This window comes from Hemibagrus wyckioides, linkage group LG14 (genome assembly GCF_019097595.1).
Source record: "Hemibagrus wyckioides isolate EC202008001 linkage group LG14, SWU_Hwy_1.0, whole genome shotgun sequence".
NCBI lineage: Eukaryota > Metazoa > Chordata > Actinopteri > Siluriformes > Bagridae > Hemibagrus > Hemibagrus wyckioides.
The window spans coordinates 21,397,511-21,409,310 of NC_080723.1; the positions used below are offsets into that span (position 1 = coordinate 21,397,511).

An 11,800-nucleotide genomic window follows, 5' to 3' on the forward strand; every position below is an offset into this window, starting at 1 on the left:
ACAGAAACAAATCAGGAACCAAGACACAGGACAGGTGAAGACCATCAGGTAACAAACCAATTCCAGGACACGGGTGGACACTCGGACGCTGTTATCCAGAGCGACGTACAAAAGTGCTTTGAAGTCCCTATGAGTGAATACATTAACACTGGTTTTCTAGGTCACGGACTTAGCCTAAAAACTCTCTTGGGAGGAAATTATTTTTTATTATAAATACATACAACAATACATAAAACAAACAAGGAAAATAAGTTTCTTAACTTAAATAGTTTAAGGGAGAGGTAGGTATTCATCTGTCATTTGTAGACAGTCAGTGACTCGGACATCTAGAGGAAGTTCATTCCACCACCTCGGTGCCAGAACAGAGAAGAGTCTAGATGTAGACCTACCTCTTACCCTGAGAGATGGAGGGATCAGACTGTGACAGTGTGAGGAGTGATGATGATCGTAAAGTTTAATGATCTGTCCTGTTTATGTGTATGTTTAGGGTGCTGGAACTGATGAACATGCCTTAATTGAGATCCTGGTGACCAGGAGCAATGAGGAGATCCAGGCCATGTGTGCTGCCTATCAGAAAGGTGAGACATGAAAGCTTATATCAGTAGAAATAACCACTGAAGGCTGAAGAGAACAAGGGAGTGGGACCAGAGGAGCAGACAGGTGGGTGTGTTTGTTTGTGTGTGGTATAGAAGGCTTCATTAGACATCATTAGTTTCCATAACACACGTGAAGCATGAGTGACAGGGGATCGTTGTGGGACATAGAAGAGTTCAGACACCTTAGTGTGTATAATATGATAACACCAAAAATAATCGATAACTAAAAACATGGGAGTCGATTTTGTATGATCATGTGTTCATGATGTAAGATGAACCCAAAAGCACAGAGCGTCAATAGAATCAAAATGGAAATGAACATTTAACAATCAGTGTAAAGAACTGAATGATGTTCAGGCTGTGAGTCTGATCTAAAATGACTCTGTTGGCTTTCGGTGTGTTTTAGACGTGTGTTTTTCCCTCTGTTGGAGAACCTTACACAGAGTTTTACTAGTTGAAGATGAAATCTGAGCTGCTTTTTAGATGAACAAGCACTCGGAGCATCTCAGAGAGCAGAAATGGGTTTGATATCAACATTTACTTTGAAGATACAAACATTTGTGTGGGAAAAATAACCATTTTTTGGAATCTTTCTATGAATATATTGCACCTAGTAGGCTAGGGAAAAACAGAAATACTTACGAAACACTACAAATTCTTAAAGTCCAGAGTGTCTGCTTTCATATTAGCTTCATATTAACCACCACTGTGGAGTGAGACATGATGAAGACATTCGATCATCAACATGGATTCGATGTTGAACGTGTTGGGATTGAAACCTCCTCTAGGGGGCAGCATCACACACCTCTAACACATCACAACACCACCTTCTCACAGGAGCTGATGAAAATACACGTTTAAATATTTACCGTGTCCTTTAACTAGAAATAAACTTTTATCTTAAAATGTATGGAAGTTTCTTCGAAGCTGTTTTGTAGAGATGCTGTTCTTTTTCAGGTTAGGTTTAAAAGAAAAACAGTTTGAAGCAGCATTCATTTATTGCTGATCCAAGCAGGTTCAGAGCTGGGTGTAAACAACACCCAAAACCTCAGGCTTGTACAAATATATTCAGCTTAAATATAGTAAGTAGTCTAAGCAGTAATTGTCAAAAAGGTCAATACATTTGGAATAAAATTCATATATTACATCATTCAGAAGCCAGACCTCTCTTCTGTGTACCTCAGTAAACATTTACAAAAATTGAAAAAAATTATTGCTTGATTTCACACTTTTTCCATTCCCTTGAAATACACCAATCAGGCATAACTTTATGACCACCTCCCTAATATTGTGTTGGTCCCCCTTTTGCTGCCAAAACAGCCCTGACCCGTCCTGCACTGTGTATTCTGACCCCTTTCTATCAGAACCAGCATTAACTTCTTCAGCAGTTTGAGCAACAGTAGCTCGTCTGTTGGATCGGATCACACGGGCCAGCCTTCTCTCCCCATGTGCATCAGTGAGCCTTGACCACCCATGACCCTGTCACCGGTTCACCACTGTTCCTTCCTTGGACCACTTTTGATAAATACTGACCACTGCAGACCGGGAACACCCCACAAGAGCTGCAGTTTTGGAGATGCTCTGATCCAGTGGTCTAGCCCTCACAATTTGACCCTTGGTCAAACTCACTCAGATCCTTCCAAGACTTCTGTATAATACAAACTGATATCTTGCAGAATGTACCTAACATTATTTAACTTCTTATAGTAAGAATGCAGCTATTGGCATTTCTTTATGTGCTTAAATTCAAGTCATGTGACTCATCATTATCGCTAAAGAGACAGGATTCTGTTGATCTATAAGCTTCTATCCAAGCACAGACTTTTGCCCTGACTCTGTATGAATTATTGAGTGTGTAAAAAATCTCTCATGTTCTCATGTCTCTCTTCTCCTCCTTCATCTACACCCAGCCGTCAGTGTGTCGCCTTTCTCCGACAAGAAATATCCGACATTATCTACATTCGCATGCATTACTGCGACGTTTTCTGAGAACCTTTTTGACTTGACGCTTAAGATACAACATTACCGCAAGATATTTCTTTGTGTGAACACTTGCATTGAGGTTTATTGTGTGTATGATGCACAAATAACGTTGTTAAACCTTTTTAGAACGTTGCAGCAACGTTACGGCAACATCGCCATCGATCTGGCGTCCTTCTTTCGAATGTTAGATCATAACGTTATCGGAACAACATTTCTGCAACGTTCTAAGAACACATGATGTACTACAAGCTCTAGTTAGACAACAGCTAAGATGCTAATGCAACCTTTTTTCACAGTATATCATTTCAGATCATCAAAGTGTTAAAAAGTCATTCTCTGCTAAAAAAGTCATTCTCCAAAAGCTCTTTATAAGTGTAAGCATTGTCAGTTTGAAGTATTTTATTGATTTAACAAAGAGATTGTAAAGAATTCTTGGATATTTGGGTTCGTATGTGTAGACTCTGGCCTTGTCTTGCAAACTTCACTCGAGCATTACTGATAAAGTAATGGCACCGCCTGTGAGATGGTGGCGGGGATTCCCGTAAGAGGAAACGTCAATCAGACTGTGTTAAAAAACAGTATTAAAGCACAAGTCACCCATAGCATGTGATTCTTCTATTTATTCTTTATTAATGCGTTGTTTTTAAACATAAAGTCTGAACATTTTGGCTCATTGACTTAAGTTACTGAGCTTGAGAATCTGTTAAATCCCATTTATTTTCTCCACAGCTTCTTCTACATATTATTATTATTATTATTATTATTAACTCTTTTAACCTGTACACTAGAGTTAATCAACTTATGGGATGTTTTCATTCAGTATAAAGAACTGAATGATGTTCTATCTGTGAGTCTGATCTAAAACGACTCTGTCGGCTTTCAGTGTGTTTTAGTCGTGTGTTTTTCCCTCTGTTGGAGAACCATACACAGAATTTTACTGGTTGAAGATGAAATCTGAGCTGCTTTTTAGATGAACAAGCACTTGGAGAACATCTCAGAGAGCAGAAATGGGTTTGAGATCAACATTTACTTTGAAGATACAAACATTTGTGTGGAGAAAAAATAACCGTTTTTGTCCTAGTAGACTAGGGAAATCCTTCTGAAACACTACAACCTCTCAAAGTCCTGAGTGTCTACTTTCATATGAGCTTCATATTAACCACCACTGTGGAGTGAGACATGATGAAGACGTTCAATACTCAACATAAGCACAACAAAACAGGAGGAAATCTCTTTTTTTGGCCTCTTTAGAGAGTCTGCTGAACCTCATACCGACCTTCAAACACGGTTTCTAAATTTTCACGCTTCGTTTCTCCCCGCAGCCTTTAAGAAGAGACTGGAAGACGCCATTAGCTCGGACACTTCAGGACACTTCCGTCGCATCCTGGTTTCCCTGGCGCAGGTTAGCCGTTAGCTCACACACACACACACACCTGAGCTTACATGTTCATTTTGTTTTCTAAATGTTTTATTACCCCTCTATGTGTCTGCAGGGAGCTCGTGAGGAAGGTCCAGCTGACATGGCCAAAGTCATGGAAGATTCCCAAGTGAGTGGGACATGACAGATATAATCTCAGACATCACTGACATTAGCTGTGCTAGCATGTCACAGAGGGAGGATTCTGTTTGGAAAACACCACCGATATTTGTTTCGAAACTAGCCGAGTTAATTTTGGGTCTAATTGATGTCACGCTTCTAAATTTAGCTGAAAAAAAGGGAAGTGTGTTCGTAAGACTTCCTTAAAGGCAGCACTTGTTAAGAACATTAACGTCATCCTGTGTGATGGTGGAATTCTAACAGATCTGTTGGTTGGAAGGCCTTTAATGAAGCTTTTATTTTTATTATTAGCCATGTGAGAATTTTTAGCACTCCACTACATAGATGAGGGTCATGTGGTCATGTTTCATGTGGTCAGTGCTGGACCAAACTGCTTCTCTTTCCTTGCGTTCAGGCTTTGGCAGATGCTTGCAACGCCGACTCAGATGAGCGGATCGATAAATTCATGAGCATCCTGTGCACAAGGAGTTTCCCGCACCTGAGAAAAGGTAGCACTTTATTATTGTTTGCCACTGAATAGCTAGTGTTATTCGTATTAAAGAACAGACACTAAGTAGAAATATCTTACAACTTATCCTGTCTAAATATCATCAGCATTGCTTACGACCCTTAAAGAACATAATTTGGTCCTGTTCTCCGTGTGGGAATATTACAACACCATGGCTATTTCCTGGTCTTTTCTCCACAGTGTTCCAGGAATTCGTCAAGTGCTCCAACAAGGACATTGAGCAGATCATTAAGAAGGAGATGTCTGGGGACGTTAAAAATGCCATGTTCGCTATTGGTAAGAAGAGTGCTTAGCGAAAAGTAAAAAAAGACGCTGGTTTCTTTGTCAGAGATGTCATCTTTGTTCTTCCTCGTTTTAGTCCGGAGCGTGAAGAACCAGCCATCTTACTTAGCGGACCGTCTTTACAAGGCCATGAAGGTATGAGCAGGGTCACTACAATAATATCAAACCTTTCACTTCACTCAAAGACAAGCTTTCTCTATACAATTTCTCCAAAAGCAGAGATTGTTCATTGTGCTGCTCTGTTGTGAGAAAGACGGTTTAGATTGATTAGGATGTCTGTCACGGGTTACAGCGAGTGTGTTAGGGTTGCTTTACGTCATAACCCAAACTCTTCCCAATGCAAAAAAAAAAACAAGTTCTAACTATATATAAAGAAAACACTCTAAATTCTTTACATTACAAACAAAAAACTCTCAATCCCTCACACTGTAAACAAAACTATCTCAATCCTTAATTTTATAAAGAAAACACTCCAAATCCTTAATTTTATTAACACTCCAAATTCATAGTTTTATAAACAAAACACTCTCAGTCCATAATTGTATAAATAAAACACTCTCAATCCATTTTCTATTCCCGCTTTATTCCTAATCAGGGTCACGGGGATCTGCTGGAGCCTATCCCAGCACACATTGGGAGAAAGACAGGGGTACACCCTGGACAGGTCACCAGTCCATCACAGGGCCACACATATAGACAGACAACCACAGACACTCACACTCACTCCTATGGGCAATTTAGAATTACCAATCAACCTAATGTACATGTTTTTGGACTGTGGGAGGAAACCGGAGTAAACCCACACAGGCACGGGGAGAACATGCAAACTCCACACAGAAAGGCCCCTGCCTGTTCGAACCCGGGATTCCAACCCAGGACCTTCTTGCTGTGCTAACCGCTAAGTCACCATGCTGCCCACACTCCCAATCCATAATTATGTAAATAAAACACTCTCAATCCATTACATTATAAACAAAACACTCTCATTCTATAATTTCATAAACAACACACTCCAGCTCCATTATATTATCCATTATATCATTAAAAAAGCCATAATTTTATGAACAAAACACTCGCAGTCTATTACATTCTAAAAACAAGCTCCCCTAAACCATTAAATGAATCCAAACACTCCCAATGTTTATTATATTATACACAAACTGCTCCTGAAAGTTGCAAAAGACTCCCAGAGCCACCCTCCAGAGACACCCTCACCACCATACTGCTAATGCAGTACAAGATATATATATCTTTACTCATAACACCCATGTAGATGTCATGTTAGCTGCATGACATCATAACCAAGATGTTATAAAACCCCCTTCCTACTCATTATACACTAAACAACACTTTCATGCCTTCCAAAAATACATTACATTGTGAAGCTGAAACTGGAATTAAAAAAAAAAGAAGCCTCAGGCCTGTACGTCATGGCATAAAGACACACGCTGCCGAAATCTGAGAATGAGGAAGAGCTGAGGAAGAGCTGATGTGTATATTATATTTAATAGCGCAGTTCAAATTTTGTACATGTGTGCACTGCCAGGATGTTTATTGTGCTGTTGGTTGGTGCTGAATATTTTTAATGGCCCTCAGTACTACACAGGATGTTTTATCTCGAGCCGCTAAAGGTCATGTTGTGTGTGTGTGCGTGTGTGTGGATTATGTGGTCTTTGGTGTTAATTTTGGCGTGTTGTAAACAAGCCTTCGACCGCAATGTGTTTCCTTAGATTCACTTTAATAAAAAAAATAATAACGTGCAACCGTCTTGTTTTTGTCTCTTCAGGGCCTGGGCACGGACGACCGAGCCCTGATCCGCATCATGGTGTCCCGCTCCGAGATCGACCTCTTCAACATCCGCAAAGAGTTCAAGGACACTCATGACGCCTCGCTGCACGAGTTCATCCAGGTAGAGACGATGGTCGTAAGTGTCATGCTCTTCAGCATTGTGTGTCGGTGTCAGCGCGTTGTGTTGTGTATGTATGAATGAAAGGGGTTGTGTGTGAGACGTCCTGTTCTCTACATGTGTGAACGTTGCACATCCTCTTTGGGGTTTGGTAGCTGAGGGAGGAAACGGAGAGCACGGCAGGTTTTTCTGCAGCGTGTGTGTGCTCGGCTCAGCTGTTTAGGAATTTCCCCAGCGCACTCAACTTCCTCAGCATGCAGCGTCGGATTGGTACAGAGAGCCGAGACAGGAAGTTCGCTCTAACAGGTCTACACCATCAAAACTCCCTTTGAAGATAAATAATAACCTGCGTTTAAAATGGCTTTGTTACTGATAGAGGGTTCGATTAAAAAAGAGCGCAAAACATCATCGGAGCAAAGCGCTTAGAAAAGAACAACATTTTCAAAAAAACGTTTCCATTCGGTATAATCCCACGAATTTCACCGACATCTTTAAAAACACTTAAAATCCACGTCATCGCTTGGCAGATGGTGCAGGAACTATTTGTGCAGAGTCTTTCGTAGCTGCTACACCAAACAAAGCCTGTGTTATGAGTTAACCATCCATTTCTCTTAGAAAAAATAAATTCATAGATGTTTATAGCGATCTCTGACACGTTTAACATCCAGTATTCTATACATTTAATAGATAATACTTAGAAATTTGTATATATACCTGCAGAAGGCACCATTTAAAAGACTGGAAGAATTATAAAATACATTTACACGTACACAGTTATATACCATATTTAATAAATAATAAATTTCATGTAAAATGAAATAAAAACCTGGTCTGCTCTTGCTTAGGCTTTGCATATAAATAAATTCTATAAATTATTGTAGAGTTAGTATATATATATATATATATATATATGTATGTATATATATATATATATATATATATATATGTATGTATATATGTATATGTATATATAAGAGAGCTTGAGTCCCAGCTGAAGAGGTGCAGCAACTCCATAGCAGGATGCCGCCACCCCCGTGCTTCACCGTGGTTATTGTGCTCATTAGTCTGATGAGCTGCCTCTTTTCCTGCCCCCGAAAATACCTTTCCGAATTACAGAAAAACATTCTACCTCGTTCTCATCAGGGTGTTTTTTTTTTTGTCACCCTATACACCATAACCCCAGACATGTCAAGAATACGACAGGAAGCGATCAGTATTTAACAGATCATCAAGGTTCATGGTTTATTTATGTGTCAGTGCCACCATATGTGCAGACGTACAGAGGAATCGAAATACAGTTTCTCTTCTCTTTTGTCAAGGGTTTACATTGTCAGTGCAGTCAGTGCAATATAGAACAGATTTTGTGTGAAGGTCACAGCAGTGTACTTGTAATAAATAGATATGAATGAATATACATCAGAGTAAATGTAGACAGTGAATTCTGTTAAATATACAAATATACCTCCAAAGGTGCAATATACATGTAATAAATGTAAACCTTCAGTAGTTCTGGGTAGAAAGGCCTTTGTAAGATGCAGGACAGATAGCAGCAGTATGACAGTAATAATCCTGCAGCTCCTGTAATGATGCCGTAGGACCGTCACCTGAGAGCATCCTTCCTGGTAAACTTCCGTCTTGTCGTTTTGTCCATTTTTGTCGTCCCGCTCTTGGACACTTCGGTGTCCTGTTTTCTTCACTTCTCGATGATAGGCTTGACGCTCAGACGTCCGTGGTACGTCAAATGTCTTGGAAATTCTTTTATACGCATCTTCTGATCAAATCCTGTATGTTGTGTAAGATATTTGTGGACTTCAGAAGGTAGATACAACTAAAGTTTGAGGAAAATCCTAGAGCTGATCTTTATTTGGGATCAGAATTCAATTCACTGATGATGGCTGTGTGATATTTACTTTTTACTAAGTAAAAGAGTGTGTACATTAGATTATTCTATTATTTTTTTCCCCCTAAAACATTTGTATTTGTTTGTTTGTTTGTTTAAGGTTGTGCACACTGTATGTCTCTATTCTCACTTACACCATAATTGTTAACACGATGATAACAGCAAATATCCCTGAATTACTGTTACTACATGTTTTAAAATGAAACCTTCACAGATATTTGGATGTATTATTTGTTGGTTTTATTATTCTTATTAATAAGAAGAATTCTGTGAAAAGTCTGTGAAAAGAAATTAAAATAAAAATATAAAATAAAATTTAAAAATATACATATTTTTAATTAATTAATTAATTATTTTATTTTATTTTATTTTATTTTATTTTATTTTATTTTATTTTATTTTATTTTATTTTATTTTTTATTTAAAATTAAATACTTTTTTTTAAATAAAATTTTATTTAATATAATAATATACAAAATAATATACAAAATAATACACAAAATTGTGTAACGTTTTTCCCAGGTCATCAGATAGACATTGTTTACATTTTATTTTATTTCACGGCCAAAAGTACACATTTATATATAGATATAAGATTATTTTATTACATTATAACATAATTTTCTTTACAGACTTCACCAGTGCTTTCAGTGCTTTGACAAGTTAATAGGATAAAATCTCTTTCATTCATTTTTATTTATTTATTTTTCTAACCGCTTACTGAAGGTGGTGTAATGTTGTGTTTCCAGGGAGACACGTCCGGAGATTACCGTAAAACCCTGCTAATCCTGTGCGGTGGTGAGGATTAGGAGTCTGAGCCGCGACGGTCTAGCAGACGCTACGCCGCGATCCCGTCCTCTTTCACCAAACCCGACATATTGCGATTGCTGTCACCACACTTATGCCAAAGTCGATGACCTTTGAACGGCACCTCCCCCCCAGCTCTTCAAGCTCCGCCCCCCCGCCGCAGTCACTGTGCCTCGTGAATCAGTTTTATTTTTTTACCGTTTACTCAGTGGCTTCATGTGAAGATGGTGTTGAAGTGTAACTGCTCTATCCGTCAGTGCTTTTAAGTGATCACGCTCAGAGGAACGTTTCGCTAACGTGAATGATTGAAATAAAAGTCTTGACCCTACTGCTGTCAGCGTGGTGATTGTGTTGATCGAATTTTGACAGGGCTACATAAAGCTACATGAAGTTAAAATAGATAAAGTAAATTACATTTAAAGTATCACTACTATATTTTTGTGTATGCCAAGGAGTGTTTTTATTTTCTGCAAAATCAGTATTACAGAAGGTGAGATGAAGGATTCGACATTTTAATGCCACATACTGTAAATGACGTACATTTGAATTGATAAAAACTTCACATTTTTTGCATTTATTTATGAATTTTACAAAAACAAGTAAATCTACAGAAGGTTTATGCCTCCTGGCCTTTTTTGCTCAAATTTAACTTTTTTATTATTCAGGTCTGTAAAACATTTATTTTCCAAATAAATAAAGAAGTAAATAAAAATAATAATAAATAAATAAATATTGTGTAGAATTAAAGAAAAACAATTAATACACGATGTAATAATAGTCCAATTTTTCCCGACAAATTTAGTCATACAAAAATAATATATTGTTTTATTCTTTAATGCTATACAATTTTTTTTTTATTTTCACATTTAAACATTTTTCATTTGATCATGTTTAAATAAACCTTTTTCATTTCCCACAATTCCTTTACATGTGACTAAAACTTCTACACATACACCTACACATACTGTACAAGTACAGCTTTAATCAAAGCTTTATATATATTTTTGCTAACTACAATTTAGCGAATAGATTTTTTTTACACTACTGCAGTTTACTACTGACATTCCCCCAGCTAATTATAATGACTGTAAATTTAATGTAGTGAGTTGCCAGTTTTTTAAATTTTGTGTGCAAAGTAAAAAAGTAAGGAATAATTATTGTTAAATGAGAATTTTTTTCTATTTTATTTATAAAAATGTCTAGCTCTTTCTGGAAAAGTCCAAATGGAGTTAATCTGGAATAAACTCTTATAGCACACGACAGCTATTGGTTTTTACAGAGGATGCTTTGTTTTGTCCTAGATAAATCTTTAATTTTTAAAATACAAAGATCTGATTGTGTTTCTTTGATAACAAGTAGGTAAAAAAATAAGGACATATTGTAATATCCTACTAAATCAAAAAAAGAAGAATTATTTTGTCACAGCAAATTCTTTCTTCGCAAAGCCCAGCTTTAGAAGTTGGGGTCAGAGCACAGGGTCAGCCATGATACAGCACCTATGGAGCAGAGAGGGGTAAGGGTCTTGCTCAGGGGCACAACAGTGGGAGCTTGGTGTGCTGGGGCGTCAACCCAGAGCCTTAACCACTTGAGCTACCACTGACCATGCAGTATATACAATATATATGCTCTCACAGCACCTTTGATAATTCAGGTGGATATGTATCTTGTCATAAAGTGACGTTCTCTCTCAAATCCTGGTCTGCAGTGTCCAGTGTAGAAGGTTCCCAATGGTCAAAATGATGTTGGATCATTTCCATGCACCACCTGGAGTGACAATATTGGTGAGGTGGATTTAAAGGTTAGGGTTAGGGTCCATTTGACCAACTTCCTTCAACCAAACGGTCAGCTAATTTGAACCTTCAACATTTCGGAAGTGCAAATAATTACACCTAGTTTTTATCTATCTGTCTATCGATTTATATACATTTATATATACTACATTTATACATGCTATATACTCTCTGTATAAAACACTGTATATTATCTCTGTTACTGTTATACATAATGCACACATTTTTGCACAATTATAATTACACCTGTCACTTTATCTGCTGTAAATACTACTTGCACATACCTCTCTATGCACACTCTGACATAGCCTTATTTATCAATGTATATATTTACATATTTTTCTGCACTTGTTCATTTGCACAATTTCTACTATTTGCACTTCTGGTAGATGCTAAACAGCATTTTGTTCAACCTTCACCTCCACACCATGTCTTGATGGAGCTCAGTGCTCCATCACCGGGGCATTGTC

The 11,800-nt window shown here is 37.7% G+C and overlaps 1 protein-coding gene across 2 annotated transcripts in view; it reads left to right on the plus strand.

Annotated features, from left to right (window-relative positions):
* anxa6 (annexin A6) overlaps positions 1-9,868 on the plus strand; it is a 30,878-nt gene extending 21,010 nt beyond the window's left edge. The window contains exons 18-25 of one of the 2 annotated variants that reach the window (XM_058408356.1): positions 488-578; positions 3,902-3,981; positions 4,073-4,126; positions 4,532-4,625; positions 4,826-4,921; positions 5,004-5,062; positions 6,714-6,851; positions 9,483-9,868. In XM_058408356.1, the coding sequence (XP_058264339.1) occupies positions 488-578; positions 3,902-3,981; positions 4,073-4,126; positions 4,532-4,625; positions 4,826-4,921; positions 5,004-5,062; positions 6,714-6,851; positions 9,483-9,542 (672 nt within the window). In that variant the 3' untranslated portion in view covers positions 9,543-9,868. The remainder of the gene's footprint in view (positions 1-487; positions 579-3,901; positions 3,982-4,072; positions 4,127-4,531; positions 4,626-4,825; positions 4,922-5,003; positions 5,063-6,713; positions 6,852-9,482) is intronic. The other variant, XM_058408357.1, reaches the window with a different exon arrangement.
* Positions 9,869-11,800: the final 1,932 nt, after the last annotated feature.